The sequence below is a fragment of the Trichomycterus rosablanca genome, chromosome 1, assembly GCF_030014385.1.
Source record: "Trichomycterus rosablanca isolate fTriRos1 chromosome 1, fTriRos1.hap1, whole genome shotgun sequence".
Classification (NCBI taxonomy): Eukaryota; Metazoa; Chordata; class Actinopteri; order Siluriformes; family Trichomycteridae; genus Trichomycterus; species Trichomycterus rosablanca.
Window position 1 is genome coordinate 79,022,431 of NC_085988.1, and position 20,494 is coordinate 79,042,924.

Genomic DNA, 20,494 nt, shown 5'->3' on the forward strand with positions numbered 1-20,494 from the left:
ACACAGTGCTGATCCGCATTGCACTCGTCAAAGTGTAGGTGACAAGATGCATACGGCTGCTGCCCACGTGTCGGAGGGGGGCATGGGTTAGCTTCGTTCTCCTCAATCAGAGCGGGGATCGGCATTGGTGGAGAGGAAGCATGATGCAATCGGGCAATTGGACACGCTAAAAGGGAGAAAAAGGGGAGAAAATGCATAAAATATTTTTTAAAACTGTTTTTTGTGCTTAATCAGGTTGTATTTGGCTTTTTAAAATGTTAAGATATGAAAGAAATCAGGCAGGGAGCAAATACTTTTTCACAGCAATGTTGCTGTACTAAAACTTGCTTGTTCCATCAACTTTGTTCTAATTAAGATTTAGCCTCCTTTAATTCTTTTGTGATGTGAAATGACTTTCCACAGTGTACCGTTGTCTTTAGTAGAGATTCCATGCATGCTAAATCCCTGATCATTAGATCTGATGCAAAAAGACATCTGAAGCAAAAGCTTTTGACCAAGTGTGAGATTAAATGTGCTTGTGCAGGTATGTCTCTGCATGTCTGAAACAACAGAAACTAACACAAACCGACTTTATCAGTATTAACAAAGTGTTGCAGCGTCGTAGCGGCACGGTCAGTAGCTAGCAATCCCACAGGAAATCCCCCTGCTCAGCCAGTGCAAAGTCAGCCATGAAATAAAACATACAGAATCAGAAGTACACTGCTCATCAGAGCAAGTATACTGAGGCAGGTGAGGAGGTCCGGCCCCCCCCGAGCCCTTCGTGATGAGTTCAAAATTCCCAGCAGGAATGCACTGCTCATCTGGATATGGCTCTTCCATCACAGTCCACCAGACTGACCGATTCTCAATAAGCCTGCTTAGTAAGACAGGAACAAGAGAAGGAGATTTGATGGTCGCCTGGTGGTGGGCTAGGTCTCATGCGAGGCTGTGGTTATGATTTTCATGTACTGAGTAAAGATCGCCTCAAAGGCCTCGTCTCTGTGGATCATGGCACCAAACACCAGTGGCTGGAAGAAAAGATGGAGAATTGAATGAATCAACTGATCAAAAAAATATATTTCTTAGTATTTTAACATCATGTTTTACACACTTTGATTACATTCATAACAGGAACGGTAGTTACTGGTTACACGAGATTCATCAGTTCAAGTTTAATATCAAACACAGTCATGGACAATTTTGTATCTCCAACTCACCACACGTACATGTCTTTGTACTGTGGGAGGAAACCGGAGCTCCTGTAGGAAACCCACACAAACATGGGGAGAACATGCAAACTATACACAGAAAGGACCCAGAGCGTTCCACCTGGGAATCGAACCCAGGACCTTCTTGCTGTGAGGTCAGTGTGTGGTATAAACACTGAATGTAACCCCTTTCACACTGAACCTTAAATACCAGGCTACCTATACTGTAGCCCCCAAATCAGACCCAAACCTGTGGTGTTTCTTACATTTACTTAGAATTGTATTTGGCCTCAGACAGTATGAACCAAAGACATCAAGTCAAGTCAGTCAAGTCAAATTTATTTATATAGCACTTTTTTACAATGAACATTGTCTCATTGTCTACAGAAACCAGAACCAACAGACCAAAAAACCCCTGTTGAGCAAGCCGAGGGTGAGACAGTGGCAAGGAAAAACTCCCTTAAAATAACAAGAAGAAACCTTGAGAGGAACCAGACATCACCTATTTGAAGTATAATTTCTATTCACTTATTTTTTTTACCTCATTACTAGCCCCAAATTGCCCGTTTTAACTTTTTTGGAATGTGTTGCACACCTGTAATGCATGAATGGATGTAAATTAATAAATGAAATGAAGTTGAGCAGACAAAACATATTTTGGATTCATACTGTCTGCAATCAAATAAAAGTCAAAGTAAATGTTAGAAACTCTATGTTTTCTTTTATTTGCATTTTCCCTACTGTCCCAGCTTTATCTGATTAGGGCTTGCACATGACCAAAAGTACATCTGACCATGAGTGTGTTGGACGTCCCATTTAATAACAAATGGTATTAAAATATATCTGTGAAAATTTGTGCCAATTCAGTTAAAAGAGTGTTAGTGTAGCTGGGCACTGATGTTGGTCAAGAAAGCCTCAGTTGTTGTTCCACTTCATTCCAAAGCTGTTTATAGGGGCTGAGGTCAGAGCTCTCTAGATTGTGTGTAGATCTAAAGTTACTCTTTAAAGCCAAGCAAAATTAAGATATACAGCAGTAAAAAGCTTTAATATAGGTCATCATCCTCAAAAAGAAACTTAAAAGCTTATTCTGAATAAATAAATCCAGAACTTACCTTCTGAGTTGATGGTGTAGCAATAGAGATTCCCATTCCAGATCCAGGCAGCACAGACAAAACTTTATACTGTAAAATAAAACAGAAACAAAAAACCCTCAGTAAATCAAGCTAACCTTGCTCACATAGAATTTATAATAAAATAAAATATAATATAAATATGTCAATGTAATGAGGAACCTTTTGGATATCTGTGATGTCAGTAAGTTTAATAACTTTGTTCTTTTTGGAGGAGCTGGATCTGGAACTGGAGCTCTCGAAACACAAATAGCTGTGGAGGAAGCATAGCATCACAAATGATGAAACTAACTGAGGTTGTAAAAGAATAACCAAGAAATGCAGTCAGATTAATATGAAATGTGTCAAAATTTAAAAAAGGGACAGTGGCATCCTAGAGGGTTGAGCTTTGAGTTATCGAACTGTAGGCTGTTGGTTTGAATCCTGGCTATGCTACTCAGCCACTTTTGGGCCCTTGAGCAAGGCCATTAACCCAGGGGTGTTATTATTATTAATAATAATATTAATATCAGTCTGATTATGAAATGTGAGATACAGTCCAGATAATACATTTATTTTATAAATGAGCCTCAGCAAATGAGGTTGGGTGACATTTGGAAATCACTGGCACAAGCAACGCTTTTAAGTGTGTTAGCATTTTTAAATAAAATAGAGAATATAATGAAACAATCTGCCCCCTTTTGCAATAAATAGGCAATTTAAGCCATTTAGCTTTGCTTACACTAGTGAAATATTTTATTTATTTATTATGATTTTAACGTCATGTTTTACACAATTTGGCTACATTAATGACAGGACAGGTAGTTACTGGTTACACAAGATTCATCAGTTCAAGTCTTTTAATGTCAAACACTGTTCTCTGTTTGGATTTGGTTCTGTCCTGGTTCCCTGTGTTAAACAACTCAGCTTGCCTGGAATCAGCTTAGCTGTGTGAAATAAGTTCTTCTGATAATTAGACACTAAACCACCTTCGTAGTTGTGCTATGTGGTACACCCCTTTGTTCAAACTAAATACATTGTCTACATTATACGTTTTACAATTGTTAGTTAGGATGTATTAATTGAAAGAACAAGCTTAGTTAAGATTGTTGGTAAAGTTAACTGTGCTGAAAAGTGTGTGTGTGTGTGTGTGTGTGTGTGTGTGTGTGTAGAGCATCCTTACTCCTCAGTAACATAGAGAAATCCATTGCGAATGTAGTCAGTGGGCATCTTGCGGTCCCGATTTATTAAACAGCACCTCCATCCATTTTCACACACTGTATAAACAGAATATACTGACAATTAATACAACACATGTGAAATTATAATGTGCAACATTTTCCCATGTGCAATTATCTGTAAATATTTTCAGAGTTTTTTTACTCTTTTTTTATTATTGAAAATGTCTATATTGTTATACATTGTACTGCTTATTTGTTTATTTTTTGTACTGAGTGCCTTGCTATCCCTTCGCTGCTGCAACACTGTGAATTTTCCCACTGTGGGACTAATAAAGGATGATCTTATCTTATCTTAACATCAAGGTAACAGAAGCTTATAATTTATATAATAATCTTTTATATAACTGATTTATTACACCTGTTAACAACTGTTGTGCAATGAAAAGACATGAATTCAGTAATTAGAAGGGGTGTCCCAATACTTTTGTCCATATAGTGTATGTTAGGTATTTAATTTTAGTGTGAGAGTTAATTGACCGCAAAAAAAAAATCTTGAATTTTTACCCATTTTTTACCAAGATGCCAATAGTTCATGTGTAGTCGTTGCTCAGAAAACACAATAGATTTCACCACTTATGCCTAGTTCACACTACAACAATTCTGCCCTGAATTTCGCTGGCCGACAGATCGCCGCTAGATGTGGCAGCTCTGTGGCAAATCGGTGTTCACTCAGGGCTCGAAAAATGAATCAATCCGAGCAGCCCGCCGATCGCTTGCAGACTCAAGAAAAAATATCTAGCATGCTAAATATCTGGACCTGTTGGCTACTCAAAATCATGTAGTGTGAAAGGTTGGAATTGTTATGAACACAAAATGCAGAAGGGAAACCCTGGGGAGGAGCGTAAATATGTGGAACAGGTGCATAATATAGTTTATATCAAGATACATCAGCACACAAACAAGCTTTACAGTATTTGTGACTTGTTGTCCAAGACAAACCATAATACCAAAGCTGCATTGCAAAAAATATTTATTTCCCTTCAACTCTCTGTACAAAACAGACAGTCCCTACTGTCACTTCTCGTGTGTGTTCTCGTGACAAAACATAGTTTGGCAGACCAGATAGACTCGTCTGTGATTCCTCCTGATGGTAGATGGTGTAATGTGTGACCCCCCTATCGCTGATCAGTCATGTAGTTACAACTTAAAAGACTCCCGATAACAAGAGATCAAGTTGTGCAGTGTGAACTGTACAGCGACGTGGCAGCTCCGAAAGTCGTGTAGTGTAAACTTTAGTAAGACGCACCTTGAAGAGGCCTTTCTGATTCGGGCAGGTTGAAGATCTCGTGGAAGGCTCCTTTCTTAGGGTTGTGGGCACGTCCGCTGTCCTCCTCTCTGTTCAGTCCCGATTGAATGGTTGGTAAGTTACTCCGTGATACCACCGGCTGGACCTGCACACAAAAAAATGAAGAATTTAAACCGTCAAACATTAAAACGGCAAATTCTTGCATTCTTTAAGGTCTTCTTTTCCGTAATAACCATAATAAGAGTTTCTAATAAATCCTGCATATGAAATTCTGCTCAAAGCAAATCCACCATAAACATGACAGAAATGCTCTGAAAAATGCTCACGTCATAATTAAGACGGGTATCCAAATTAGGTCCGAAACGTTAGTGTGTTTAGTATTTGCGTTAAATGTGCATTCCAGTCCATAATTACCCATAATTATATTATAGTTAATAATAATAATAATAATAATGATAATCAGTGTTAGCCTAGTGGGTAAAACTGTGGGTTACCAACTGGAAGGTTGTGAATTTGAATCCTGCCTCTGCAATGCAGCTACTATTGGGCCCTTAAACAAGGCCCTTAACCCCCTCAGCTCCAGGGGCACCATACTATGGCTGACCCTGGGCTCTGACCTTAGCTTCTTACAAAACTGGCGTATGCGGAAAAAGCTTTTCATGACAGATAAAGGTGTTCCATCTGCACTAGATTATCATTATTATTTGGATTAAATGTTCATTCCAGTGCAAGTTCACCCACAGTATGATAGTTAGTGGGTATACTGATGATTCTATACTGATTATTAGATGTAGGTACGTAGTCATGCCGTTCAGTGTGAATAAACCCATGCTCATGCCCATCTCTATTCTCTATGTTTAATCTATAAAAGGATTTCCTACATGAACAGGGAGGATACAATAAACACCTAGTCTATACGTGGCTAAAAGAAATTTAAACTACCGCTATATCTACAATATCATTATTATACTATACTATTATTCTATACATTACACTTACCTCATCTATTCCTTTTGTACATACTTGTAGGAGACCAGTAATTTGATTTGTATTATAATTAAATTTGTACCATATTTTCTGGACTATAAATTACTGCAAAGTATTTTATAGAACACACAACTCCCAAATTCCGCTGCTTAGACCAAAAGCATGTGTGTATATCAACATGACTGTACTTAATGTACTGACGGTTTTCCTTTCAGCACTTTTTTTAGTCCATGCCTTTTAATCCACACTAGGTGTGTTTGACGTGTACCAGACATACACGAGTTTCAACAGTGCAACCCTGAGGTGCTCAGATGCCACTGTGGCCTCTTTCGCTAGCCCACCACTGCTGAGATCTCGATCTATCAAGTTTAAATTTTGAATCCCAGGTGGTGCTGTTGGCCTGGCCAGGTACCCAAACAGGCACATTGGCTGTGCCTGAAGGGAATGGGGGGAGAGGAGTAGTAGTAGTAGTTGATGGGCCTGTTTTATCATGTCACTGTTTCAGAGACAGTGTTGGCTTTTGCTCAAGGGCACCTTTTGCTTTAACCCTATTGCGCCCAATCGCTCTGTACAACATCTGCATGGGGCTTTGACTCCAGCTTCCAAAGAAGCCAGAATATGCAGTTATAAGAGTAAAGCATATAAAGAATTTTCTTTTTACTGTACATGTGTATATGTATATATGACAAATACCTGTGTTCCATCTGCCCTAAATTATACTTATTATCTTTGGATGGATTGGCAACCATGCTGTGGAATGTAAAGAGCTATCATTGGCTAAAGCATTCTAAGCACTGTGATGTGATTAGCCACCATGTTCTGTATTTTTTCAAGCCTTTTCTCCCCATTTTCCTCCCGATTTAGCGCATTCAATTTGTTTTTCCGCTGCTGAGGGATACCTGATTGAATCCGAGGAGAGCACGTCGCTGTACACGCCTCTTCTCGCCCCTGCATTATGCACAGGCGTCTCTTCCGTCAATCAGGGTCCTTACACAGTGTATGAAAATCCCACCCACACCCCCACCCTGCAGATACGGTGACCAATTAGTATCTGCTGCAGGCACTGCCAATTATGCCCGCCAAATGGCGCCCAGCCGACTGGTGGCAACGCCGAGTTTCGAACCGAGGAGTTCAGAATCTCGGCACTGGTGTGCTAGCGGAAAATCCCGCTGCGCCACCTGGGCGCCATGTTCTGTAGGTATTTAAATTGGTATAATTGGCTGCTTTACCATGGATCTATAAACTCAAGTGTTTAATGGAGAAAAGCACAAATCCTCTCAAAACAAAATAAATACTTAGCAAGACAACTTTTTCGTTTAATGCATTTGGACATGCTAATAAAATGTTATGATGCAAAGCTGCTACATGTCCACTTATTTCTGAAGATATTGGCAGAAGCATGACTTCTGTTGTACTGAAAATGTTCACATTAACTTAAAGCTTTTAAGAAATGTTGAATTATTTAAGTGTGAATACTAAAGAAGTACATCTATTACATGCAGCATAGTCCAGAAAATACAGCATTTGTCCTGAAGTAAAGTTCATGTACCCACAAATGGCAATCATATACAGGATGCTGTCCGTGAAAATGGATCAAAATGCGCTGCTGTTTATATCACATGACCCGCTTAGTAACTAAATACAAAAACTCAATAAAAACAAGAAATATGGACCTATGACTCTGTAATAGTAACTAATATAAATGAGCCATTTTGATCAATTTTTTGCACAGACACCAGTTATAGCAAGACGTGTCTCCATTCAGATTATAGTTACTCATACAGACAGGTAAAGAGAAGAAGGTGAACTGGTGGCATCAAACACACTATGACACACTGGTAGTCACACCAGAGTCCCTACCTTCTCACACCAAGACAGCTGAGAGAAAGAGAGAGAGAGCAGAAGAGAAAGGAGGTGTGACACAAACTCACTCAGAGATTCTCACCATGATCAGACACACCTTTAAACACACACACACATGTATACACCTGTTGCTGGGCATCTATATGGACAATGATTGGCTAAGTCCGAGGGTGGGAGGTCAGTAGGGGATGCTTTATAACTGTTGCCATAACGACCTTTGCTTGCTGATCAATGGGGCAAAAGATGTGAGCAATATGGATACGCATATGAACCCGCCTCGTGTAGATGACATTTACATTTTTGGCATTTAGCAGACACTTTTATCCAAAGTGACTTACAATACTGTGACAGTATATTGTCTAAGCAACTGAAGGTTAAGGGCCTTGCTTAGAGGCCCAACAGTGGCAACCTGGCAGTAATGGGGCTTGAACCAGCAACCTTTTAATTACTAGTCCAGTTCCTTAACTACTAGGCTACAACTGCCCTGAAATGAAATCAATAGATGAAATGAAACAGTCGGCTAATGCACACGTGTCAGGGGGGCATGTGTTAGTGCCCCTGACACCTAAGCATGCACTCAGTTACAATTGTGGCATTTAGCAGATGCTTTTATCCAAAGTGACTTACAATTGTGACTAAACACAGTTCAGTATGACATGAAATGAAATCAATAGATGAAATGAAGCAGTCGGCTAATGCACACGTGTCGGGGGGCATGTGTTAGGGGCACTAACACATGTCCCCTGACACCTGAGCCTGAGCTCAGTTACAATTGTGGCATTTAGCAGATGCTTTTATCCAAAGTCACTTACAATTGTGACTGAATACAACTTAGTATGACTGAGGGTTTAGAGCCTTGCTCAAGGGCTCAATAGTGAGTAGCTTAACCACTAAGCTCCCAGTGCCTGTTGAGTACTTCATACCAAAGCCAAAATCATAGTATTGAGGTATACCAGTGCCCATGACATGGGTGGCTTGCATATTTGTGAATGTACCATTAATACGAGGCACATTTCTTTTTATTTTAAAGCAACACATGCTGCCACATGCTTTTCCCAGGAAGTTCATGGTTATTCCAGTAAGACAGTGCTAAGCCTCATTCTTCATGTATGGTAAAGCATGAAGAGAAGAATTAGACAACACACACACACACACACACCTTTGTTGGCACATACAAAGTCAGGCACACTTTTTACTACACAGCTACAGTTCAAAGGAAAACATTAAATATAAGTGATTTTTCTTTAAACAATATAAAACTAAACCTAATTTGAACTGCTCTGAATCCCAGCATATGTAAGGTTAGTAAGACCATGGAGAATGTGATGTTTTTGGTGTCATACCCGTCTGCACAGGGTGGCATTGCTGCGCTCTTTGAGCTGAGGGTCTGTAGGAAGGTTGATCCACACGATGTAAGGCGTATCATACTTGTCCCTCAGCTTGGGACAGCTCTTAAACAGGAAGTCGATGATGAAAAATTTGATGCCCGCATACAGCCCTGGCAGATGAAATATGCGTATTAGTGATGCATAGTATGGCAAAATATGGCTTACTGTTTTCATAAATAATATGTATCATTATATTCTGTTTGCTTCATCTTCATTTAATTCATCTTTATTTAAACAGCTAAGTCATATTCGACAACTAGTACAAACCAAAATTTGGCATTGAGTTAGGAACCTATTACCCTCACACACAGTGTATAATAATAGATGTATCACAATACTAGTTTATTAGGATTTTTTTACATTTTCCCCAATCTTTCTCCTACTCATGTCGAAGTACCCCATTGCATTCCGTGTCTTCTCTACTGCTGATGACCTCCACTCCTGACTGGGGAGAGCCGTGACTAACACACAGACCCCTTTCAACAGTAGCAGTAGCTGGCTGCTTCTATTTCCCTGCATGAGGCAGATTCATATGGTGCTTGTGTATGGAGAGTCACACACTGATCTACATTATCTTCTGTCTTTGTGCAGGCGCTATCGATCAGCCAACCCAATGGATGATTATGTAGGCGCCCAACCTGCTGGTAGCAGAGCTGAGATTCGAACTCACAAGTTTGAGATGTCAGCTCTGGTGTACTAGTGCGTTTTAACGCTGTGCCACCTGAGCACCATTATTGGGATTTTCTTATGTCATGTTTTACACTTTGGTTCCCTTTTACAAAACAGGTAGTTTACAGGTAGGTAACACATGATTCATCAGTTTAAGAACAATGTTATACACAGTCACATGCAATTTTGTTTCTCCAATTCACCTCACATTTTGTACTAGAGGAAAGCAGAGCTCCTGAAGTAAACCCACACAGACACTGGAAGAACATGCAAACTCCACACAGAATTGATCACTTCAACTGGGAATCAAACTCAGGACCTTCTCGCTGTGAGGCAACAGTGCTACCCACCGAGCCACTCTTTAAATAGGATATAATACTATTGTCCAGCAGACAAAATTACACAACATACCTAGTAGTACAAACCCCTATATTGGTCTATTCAAATGTTTATTTACCTTTTTCCAGTACATAGGTGCTGCTCAGTTGCTCCAAGCATAAGCTCATAAACTTGAAAAATAAATCTGATCATACTGAAGGGTTTGGAGATTTTTTGACTATGGCAATGTCATATGATATATACAATCACACATTTTTAACTTTAAGTGCTAAGAACTATTTATTGGGAGCTTTATTTTTCAAGCAACAGCTTTACACCAAATGAATGGTGACTGTGAGACAAGCCTTATTCAATCTCAACAGCCAACCTAACCTAACATAATAACCGTGTATGCTAGTGTGTGTGTGTGTGTGTGTGTGTGTGTGTGTGTGTGTGTGTGTGTGTGTGTTACCGATAAGGAAGCCCACGAGTTTGTAGGGCAGGACGCAGGACGAAATGAAGGCCACCCACAGACCGATATATAACTTCTGAGTGCTCTCCGGCTGCACCCACATGAACAGACTACCACATAAACACACACACACACACACAATAACACAAAAGTAAACCTACTGACACTGTCATCTTAATAAGCTCATATTGCTGCAGACATTGTGGACTAAACCAGCCTGACCATGATTCAAAAGCTTAAATGTGGTGGCACTAATAAAAAGACAGGACAGGGAGCTGAAGGTAGCAGAGATGAAGATGCTATGGAGTGACGAGGGTGGACAAGATTAGGAAGGAGTTTAATAGAGAAACGGTGGAGGTAGAAGGTTTTAAAGACAAAGTTATGGAGGTCAGATTGAGATGGTTTGGGCATGTGCACAGAACACCATGCTCATTTTAATGTACATGTATTACTCATTTGGCAGATGGTTTTATACAAAGGGCCTATGATTACTAGCTCAGGGGCCCAACAGTGGCAACTTATGCCAAGTTCACACTACACGAATTTCCAAGTCATCAGGTCGCTGTACAGTTCACACTACACAACTGAATCTCTTGTAATCGAGAGTCTTTCAAGTCGGTGTGGCTTTCACACTACACGATCTATCACCACCTGGAATTGCAGGCGAGCTTCTCTGGTCTCCCAAACTATGTTTTGTCACATAAACAAATGCAAGAAGTGCCGAGGGGTTTAATGATACCACGTCCAAAAATGCATGCCAACAAGAAGCGAGCGATCAAAGTTGTTTGTGAGCTGATGTGCAGCGTAAAAGCAAAGAGGAAAAATAAATGAATTTGAGTGGATTTGGCAACACGAACAACAGGGATTGTCTGTTCTGTAGTGAGTCGGAGGTTAATAAATATTTTTTGCAATGCAGCGTTGTTAGGTTATAAATACTGTAAAACTTGCGTCTGATAGAAACTATATTATGCCCCTGTCCCACCTTATTACAAGTCCTCCCCATGGTTTCCAAACCCTGTATTCTGCGTTATAATTGGCTGTAGTTCGACACCGCACTCACTGCCAGTCGGCCGACTGATATCCTGATATTTAACATGCTAGATATTTTTCTTCAATCCGAGCCGCTCAGATCGAGTTGTTGAGCAGTTCACACATAGCGATCAAGAGCCGAGTTTCGATCACCGAGCAAACGCCGAGTTTCCTCCAAGCTGCCCCATCTAGCGCCGACCAGTCGGAAAATCAGGGCAAGAATCGTGTAGCGTAAACTAGGCATTAGCGGTGACGGGGCTTGAATCCAGGACCTTTACCACTGAGCTAACACACTACACCATGCCCATTTTTATTGTACATACATAGCATTTAGCAGATGCTTTTATACAAAGTGTCTTGTGACTACTTCAGGGGCCAATCAGTGGCAATTTAACAGTAACGGGACTTCAATCCAGAATCTTAACAGCAATTTTATGCAAATGCGTGCTGCCTCCTTTTTAACCCACGCTACATTACACCTAGCTAGGCTGGTTTAACTTCCCATGGCAGGTTTAATTATTTTAAAATGTTTACATAAACATACAGCAAGTATTACATAACAGTGAGTATTTTTACACCATTGCATTTACTCAATACTTACTTTTTTATTTTCTCCAAAACATCTGCCATCTTTCCAAAAATATTCTGTGAAAACAGAGCCACATGTGTACTGATAATTACATAAACGATCTAATTACAAAAGCACACAGCAATACTCATATTTATATGTAATTATTATTTAGAGTTGACAATGATGATGATACCTGTGCTTTTTGTGCAACATCAAGAACTAACTGAAACTTTTCAGACACAGTCAGGTCTTCTTTTGGAGGTTCCTAATCTCAGAAACAAAGAAACAAATATGAAAAAGAAGTCCTTTAAAATATATATTGCAGTGGTGTCCAAACTTTATTCTAGGAGGGCCAGATTTGATAATGTGAAAGTGCTCGAGGGCCAACAGTCCCTGATGACATTATTTTAAACAGTAAAATATGCATTTAATTACACTGTTATTTAATCATTTTATTTTTACACAGCAAACAAAGTAACCAAATGTAAGCATTCAGATGAACAAATCAGAACATACAGAAAAGGCTATCTGAATTTCTAACAGTAATTTAAAACTTTCAGAACTGCAATCTTAGTACGCAAGGCAGGTTTGGTTCAAGAGCAGTGGCTGACATGCGTAACATGTCACGTAGGTAGGAGTCACTTTAAAAAGGTTATCGTGGAAAAAGGTTAACATGGCTTGATGTACTAAAAGAAAGACACAGTAACACTAAGTTTCTCCAAATTATTACTGGTCAAGTTTTCTCTACCACTGAAATTCTTAGGTCGTTATTTTAGTACAATACGCCACGTTAAATTTTGTTCACGTTAATCGTTGTTTGTACGGCCCGCGTCTCTTTTATTAGCAGACATCCCAAGTCTCCCGGAAGTTCCGGGAGTCTCCCGCATATACATAGTGGCTCCATGATGCCCGCAAGTCCGATAAAATCTCCCGGAATCTAGAACGAGCGGCCAAGAGCGACACAAACGCGCACGCAGGCCACACAGACTTTATTCCCGATCGTGTATTAAATCCGTTATCTGATATACAATCTAGCGCACTGTGTAGGAAACATAAATCAATTATGTAATACACTATCTAGTGCAGTATGTAAGGAACACAAATCATCATCTAGTTATACTTTCTAGTGCACTATGTAGTGAACATGAATGCGTTATCTAATACATTATCTAGTGCACTATGTAGGGAACATAAACCAATTGTCTAATTCACTATCTAGTGCACTACGTAGGGAACATAAATTCATATCTAAAATATTATCTAGTGCACTATGTAGGGAACATAAATCCGTTATCTGATATACAATTTAGTGCACTATGTAGGGAACCTAAATCCGTTAACCCTTACGCTACCTAAAGCATTATGTAAGAAACATAAGTGTATTATCTAGTGCACTAAGTAAGGAACATAAATTCTTTTCTAATATACAATCTAGTGCACTATGTATGGAACATAAATCTATTACCTTTCACACTATCTGGGGGCTTGGGGGGTCGGGGTCCGGGTCCGGGGGTACCTCCCTGAAATGAGTTTTTGCAACTTGGGATGTCTGTATTAGTCATATCAGTAAGTACGTCTTATTCGCGGTTTTGCCGCTTCTCTTGTGAATGCGTACTTACACAGTGCTGCCACTATCTGGTAAAAAGAGGAATTGCATGTTCAATTTGTAATATGTATTTTTTTTCTGTTTGACTGTGCTGGCGAATACAAATAATGCAATTTAAGACAGAAGACGCGGGCTGTATTAAATCCGACCTCGGACTTTGGACATGCCTGGTATATTGTATATTCAGATACAGAAAGATCACATCCCAAAACATAGATCACACTCACCACAGGTTCAGAAACTTCAGGCACAATACTCCACTGAATCCTCCACCCTCTGCAGAACGAGAGTAAGACAATCATTTTTACTATTACATATTAAATAAAGCAGGGGCCAAATGGAGCTAAGAGGGTTAAGGGTCTTGCTCAAGGGCCCAACAGCGGCTGCATGGTAAAACTGGGATTTGAACACTCAACCTTCTGATTGACAGCCCGAAGCGCTACTCACTAGGCATGTACTTTATTAACAGTGCTATATTTATTTATTAGTTGAAACATGCTATTTTTTCTTTAGAGTGTCTGATACCTATTTGAAAAAAAAACACTCCCACACAAGAGTTAAACTTAGATATTAATCTACCAGCCTGTAACGCCTTCATAGCATAGCCCTGCTTATTTTATTTAGATAATGATTGCAGGAATCATATAGTTATTTATATCAGCATCATCAGACTGCACAAAAAGCAGAATTTAAAAAATAGAAGCATAATAGCTCAGAAGGAATCAATCTTAGGGTGGAGCAAACACTTTGGGGTGTTTAATTAACACACAGGACACAAGAGACTTGCTAAGGTTGCTAAGGTTAGGAAATTGAGTTTCTTATTTACTGAGGATTACAATTATTCACTCATTACCAGAATAGCTAATAAACTAAACGAGGAAGTGAAATGTGTTAGCGTTTTTTACCTTGCAATGAGGTAATTCAACGATAACCTCAGGATGGCTAAAAACAGGAACATAGGAATGGCCCAGCCATACCATGCAGCATTCATATAGACCTAGAACACACACACACACAGTTTTTTATCAATTTTGTTAAAGAACTCTAAAATAAATGGTTTGCGATTAAGCAAAGTGGCCACTACAGGCTGGTCTTTCTTCTCAGGAGGTGAAAAATGTTCTAGCACTGTTATAACAGAGTGAATGCCCACAGATGTTTAATAAAATATTAAGAACTGTCCAATAAGTTGTGACCATGTAGGGTAACGGTAACACTCACTATAAAGGCAATAGCTGACGTGTACACTGAGTGCCAGTTGGATAAGGCTGACAGGTTCCTCAGAAAGTTAGTTACAGGTCTGGCACCTCGTTCTGTGTACAATGAACACACACAAAGATGCCAGCATTAGCATCTTAAATACAATTACAAACTCATTTAAAAGACAATACACATAAAGATGTATGATTACTTACTAAGTCGTCTCATGTTTTCTGTTAACCTGTAAAAAACAACCACACAGAATTAAACCTGTGATTCAGAGGAGAGTGAATCTCAGCCAGCTAAATCACTTCCCCATGCATACTGTTGCTGTTATTATTGTCTAGTGCAGGGGTGTCAAACTCAAGGCCTGCGGGCCAAATCAGGGGTGTCAAACTCGTTAGCGCTACTTTACGTTTGGTTAAATTTCATATTGTACTAGATGTAACACTTGACTACAGCTGTGTGCATCTATTGTATTAGGTTTATTGTTTTTACTGCTTGTATTTTGTAGTTTTACTCCATTCCGACGCACACAGTGTACAGTTGGGAAGCAAATAAAACCGACGTAACTGTATTTTGGACGGAGCTGTCTGTCTGTCTAGCTGAGAAGGGGGGGGGGACTCTTAGCGAAGGCAAATTGTCTTAAAATACATTGTAAAATCTTACATAAACTGCATCTCTCACAATGCATGCTGATTTTGTGACCTGCAATGTTGAGAAATATTTACAAATAATCCCAAAGTGTACAAGAAGAGAAACTTGAAGCAGAAGGAGGTAATTTAATAAAAGATGTGAAAGTGAATACAGGTTTGTGCTTCAAGAAGAAAAACCGGTACGTCTCTTGTGTTATGAGGTTGTATCTGTGGTAAAGGAGTACAATATAAATGTAGATATACAGTGTATCACAAAAGTGAGTACACCCCTCACATTTCTGCAAATATTTTACTATATCTTTTCATGGGACAACACTATAGAAATAAAACTTGGATATAACTTAGAGTAGTCAGTGTACAACTTGTATAGCAGTGTAGATTTACTGTCTTCTGAAAATAACGCAACACACAGCCATTAATGTCTAAATGGCTGGCAACATAAGTGAGTACACCCCACAGTGAACATGTCCAAATTGTGCCCAAAGTGTCAATATTTTGTGTGACCACCATTATTATCCAGCACTGCCTTAACCCTCCTGGGCATGGAATTCACCAGAGCTGCACAGGTTGCTACTGGAATCCTCTTCCACTCCTCCATGATGACATCACGGAGCTGGTGGATGTTAGACACCTTGAACTCCTCCACCTTCCACTTGAGGATGCGCCACAGGTGCTCAATTGGGTTTAGTCCATCACCTTTACCTTCAGCTTCCTCAGCAAGGCAGTTGTCATCTTGGAGGTTGTGTTTGGGGTCGTTATCCTGTTGGAAAACTGCCAGTTTTCGAAGGGAGGGGATCATGCTCTGTTTCAGAATGTCACAGTACATGTTGGAATTCATGTTTCCCTCAATGAACTGCAGCTCCCCAGTGCCAGCAACACTCATGCAGCCCAAGACCATGATGCTACCACCACCATGCTTGACTGTAGGCAAGATACAGTTGTCTTGGTACTTCTCACCAGGGCGCCGCCACACATGCTGGACACCATCTGAGCCAAACAAGTTTATCTTGGTCTCGTCAGACCACAGGGCATTCCAGTAATCCATGTTCTTGGACTGCCTGTCTTCAGCAAACTGTTTGCTGGCTTTCTTGTGCGTCAGCTTCCTTCTGGGATGACGACCATGCAGACCGAGTTGATGCAGTGTGCGGCGTATGGTCTGAGCACTGACAGGCTGACCTCCCACGTCTTCAACCTCTGCAGTAATGCTGGCAGCACTCATGTGTCTATTTTTTAAAGCCAACCTCTGGATATGACGCCGAACACATGGACTCAACTTCTTTGGTCGACCCTGGCGAAGCCTGTTCCGAGTGGAACCTGTCCTGGAAAACCGCTGTATGACCTTGGCCACCATGCTGTAGCTCAGTTTCAGGGTGTTAGCAATCTTCTTATAGCCCAGGCCATCTTTGTGGAGAGCAACAATTCTATTTCTCACATCCTCAGAGAGTTCTTTGCCATGAGGTGCCATGTTGAATATCCAGTGGCCAGTATGAGAGAATTGTACCCAAAACACCAAATTTAACAGCCCTGCTCCCCATTTACACCTGGGACCTTGACACATGACACCAGGGAGGGACAACGACACATTTGGGCACAATTTGGACATGTTCACTGTGGGGTGTACTCACTTATGTTGCCAGCTATTTAGACATTAATGGCTGTGTGTTGAGTTATTTTCAGAAGACAGTAAATCTACACTGCTATACAAGCTGTACACTGACTACTCTAAGTTATATCCAAGTTTCATTTCTATAGTGTTGTCCCATGAAAAGATATAATGAAATATTTACAGAAATGTGAGGGGTGTACTCACTTTTGTGATACACTGTATATTATAAATATACAGTATCAATTTGACATTTTGACTCCAAACACAGAATTTAGCCTCCAAGAAAATCAACAAATTGTCCAAGACTTAAAAGGTGACTGCAATCACAGCAGGATACGTAACAATCGGCTCTTTGAGGACCACCATAATGCAGATGTGGCCCTCGGTGAAAATGAGTTTGACACCACTGGTATATTGTATTAAGTATAATAAGTAAACATGACTGGATTCAAGCCAAAACCCAACTGAACACGCCACAGAGCAGAAGCAGCCCTACTAAAACAAAAGTAAGAAACCAACAAATAAGGAACCCGGAGGTAAGTTTGCTTGCTCTGTGGTGTCTGGCTGATTAGGTCTTTATGAGCACAAAGACACATATACTGTACATGCCTGGAACCCACATGTCAACCCTTCTTGAGTCAGGCCCTTCATTTTGCTCATCTACCTTTTAGCACTAAGTGGCTCCTCTGGCTCCACTGTGTTCTCTTCCTGCTGGAACCGGAAATCCTCGATGTAAACACCGAAACGATCATAGAGCCACTTCTGCACCCGAGAGCTCAGCGTCTCCTTCTGCTGCTTGTCTGAAGAGAGAGAGAGAGATACAGACAGAGAGAGAGACAAAGACAGAGGCACAGACGAGAGAGACAGAAAGTCAATGACTACACCACCTTGTTCAGATCCAGCACAAGCCCTATTAACCTAATTTGCTCAGATGGTGTCTGTGATGGTGTGTAAAGCTCTTCTGCTCTACATTCGCTCCTGTCCCCGAATGCTAAAGGGTTCCTCTGGCCCAGATACACTCCTCTCTAAATTTAAACTACCGTCTAAAATATCAGTTCTAAATCTCAAAGGGAATGAATTTACGAATCACTGTCACTTTATAGAAACCAATGGCACAGCCGGCTAGCATGTAAATGCAACCTAATAACCCCCAGCATTAGAAGGATGTCTGTTATCCAAACATTACTTGTATTTGCTTACCTGTGCCATTGGCAGATGGTGACTGCTGTTTACGGGAAGGTTGTGGTGGAGAGTCTTCTAATCTGATAGCAGAAGAAAAATAGCATACTTCAATAACCAACAATTTTATACAACATTCCAGCAAAACAACAAAACAACATATCTATCAACTATGTAGCACCTCCCGATGGATACATCAGTAATAATAATAATATGTTTTATATAGCACCTTTCACAATCTCAAGGTCGATTTACAAGAGAGGTTACCAAAAAAACCCAACTATAGAGCGCTCAGGCGGCACAGCAGTAAGACACGCTAGCACACCAGAGCTGACATCTCGAACTCATCGGTTCAAATCACAGCTCTGCTACCGGCAGGCTGGGCGCCTACAAGAACAACAATTAGCTTGTTGTTCGGGGAGGGTGCCGGAAGGGACCTCATAACTGATGCAATTACAACCTCTGCTGGCTGCAAGTATACTGTGATATCAGGGTGTGTGTCTCTGTACACAAGCTGATCCACATATGAACTCGCCTCGTGCAGGTGAAAAGATGCAGTCGGTACTCCACATGTGTCAAAGGGGGCGTGTGTTAGTCATGGCTCTCCTCGGTCAGGAGTGGAGGTCAGCATCAGTAGAGGGGTAGTGTTATACAAAATTGGGGGGAAATGCAAAAGAAACCTATATAACTGATTGAAAAGGTATGTTTTCAAGAGAGGAAACAGATGTACAGTCAGAAAGAGATTGGGACAAAGAGCCCCAGAGCTTATAGGCTCTAGCGCTAAAAGATTTGCCTCCCATTGAGAAGAATCTACTATTAAGAATAGTGAGAAATCTGTCACTAGATTATATAAGTGAGTGAGGGGGTATGTAGGAATGCAGAATGCTACAAATAAGGTACAATATGGGTCTGTAAAAACCTAGTGAGCTCTGTACATAGAGACATTTTACGTTATGCTCCGAGAAGGAGGCATGTCTAAATTCTTAGATGCCTTAAAATGCTGCCTAATGAAGTGCCTTAATTCTAAGTGATAATCTGACTGAAAAATGAGAAGCATCCAATGCTTTCTTAGCGGTGAATGCAATCCCAGCATTCAGTGCAGCACAACTTTGCTCACAAAAAAATTTACAGATATGCCGGACGAATGCGGAGCAACGAGCGGAGTTATTTTCAAATGTAAATAAATTCTCATTGATTTTTAGTTTGTATAAAGGTGCACAAGTGTCATTTATTTGTAAATTCAGGCTCGTCAGTGATAGTTTAACTGTTTTCGGTAGACGGAGGGAGATGTTAGCTGACATGCTAGCGGGTTAAGTCACCTCATCCCGTTGATTTGAATGGCCTGAGACTAACTGTGTTAGCTTTTTAAGCGAAAACTGTAGTGACATAATCACAGCAATCGCTGTCTAAGTAGTGCATCTAAATAATCTGCCTTATGAGTTAGAATCCTCTCTACTTAGGCAGATGTCCAGGTAGGCAGCAAGGCAGCTCACTAGGTTTTCAAACACACTCTATGGGTGTGTTCGAAAACCTAGTGAGCTGCCTTGCTGTCTGACTGCCTACGTAGGCAGCTGCCTAAGTAGAGAGGATTCTAATAAGTCATTGACTTATAAGGCAGGTTATTCGAACGCGCTACTCAGACAGCAATGACATCAGTCTTCGCTAACTAAGCTAACACAGTTAGCCTCATGCCATTCAAACCAATGGGATGAGGTGGCACAACGCGCTAGCATGTCAACTAACATCTCCCTCCGTGTACCGAAAATGGTTTAATTCGCTGACAAGCTCAAGTTTGCAAATAAATGACACTTGTGCACCTTTATACAAATTAAAAATCAATAATAATTTATTAACGTTTGAAAATAACTCGTTCGTTTCTCCGCACCGTCCGCCATGTTTTTTATTTTTCTGTGAGAAAAGTTGTGCCTTACTGAATGACCAGCCCCAAGCTACCTTCGTGGTCAAATCAAACCCCGCTCTGTACCGCGCAACCTCCGAGCCACTAGTCTCACTCGACTTGATCCTCCACCCAGGACTCGAGGAAGACAAGCATCAAGGCTCTTCTCTGTACTTGCACCCAAGTGGTGGAACGAACTTGCTCTGTCTGTCCGAACATCTGAGTCTCTTGCTTTCTTCAAAAAACAATTAAAAACCCTCATCACCTTTTTAC

At 40.5% G+C, this 20,494-nt stretch overlaps 1 protein-coding gene across 1 annotated transcript in view; it reads right to left on the reverse strand.

Annotated features, from left to right (window-relative positions):
- Nucleotides 1-611: 611 nt before the first annotated feature.
- Nucleotides 612-20,494, reverse strand: part of gramd4a (GRAM domain containing 4a) — a 65,081-nt gene continuing 45,198 nt past the window's right edge. Inside the window, exons 5-20 of the mRNA XM_063006847.1 lie at nt 18,346-18,407; nt 17,810-17,945; nt 15,099-15,124; nt 14,905-14,996; nt 14,592-14,683; nt 13,914-13,962; nt 12,274-12,345; nt 12,111-12,154; nt 10,481-10,590; nt 8,977-9,131; nt 7,631-7,648; nt 4,784-4,928; nt 3,480-3,573; nt 2,480-2,570; nt 2,300-2,368; nt 612-1,007 (exon numbers count right to left, since the gene is read on the reverse strand). Coding sequence (XP_062862917.1) covers nt 909-1,007; nt 2,300-2,368; nt 2,480-2,570; nt 3,480-3,573; nt 4,784-4,928; nt 7,631-7,648; nt 8,977-9,131; nt 10,481-10,590; nt 12,111-12,154; nt 12,274-12,345; nt 13,914-13,962; nt 14,592-14,683; nt 14,905-14,996; nt 15,099-15,124; nt 17,810-17,945; nt 18,346-18,407 — 1,354 coding nt within the window. The 3' untranslated portion in view covers nt 612-908. The remainder of the gene's footprint in view (nt 1,008-2,299; nt 2,369-2,479; nt 2,571-3,479; nt 3,574-4,783; nt 4,929-7,630; nt 7,649-8,976; nt 9,132-10,480; nt 10,591-12,110; nt 12,155-12,273; nt 12,346-13,913; nt 13,963-14,591; nt 14,684-14,904; nt 14,997-15,098; nt 15,125-17,809; nt 17,946-18,345; nt 18,408-20,494) is intronic.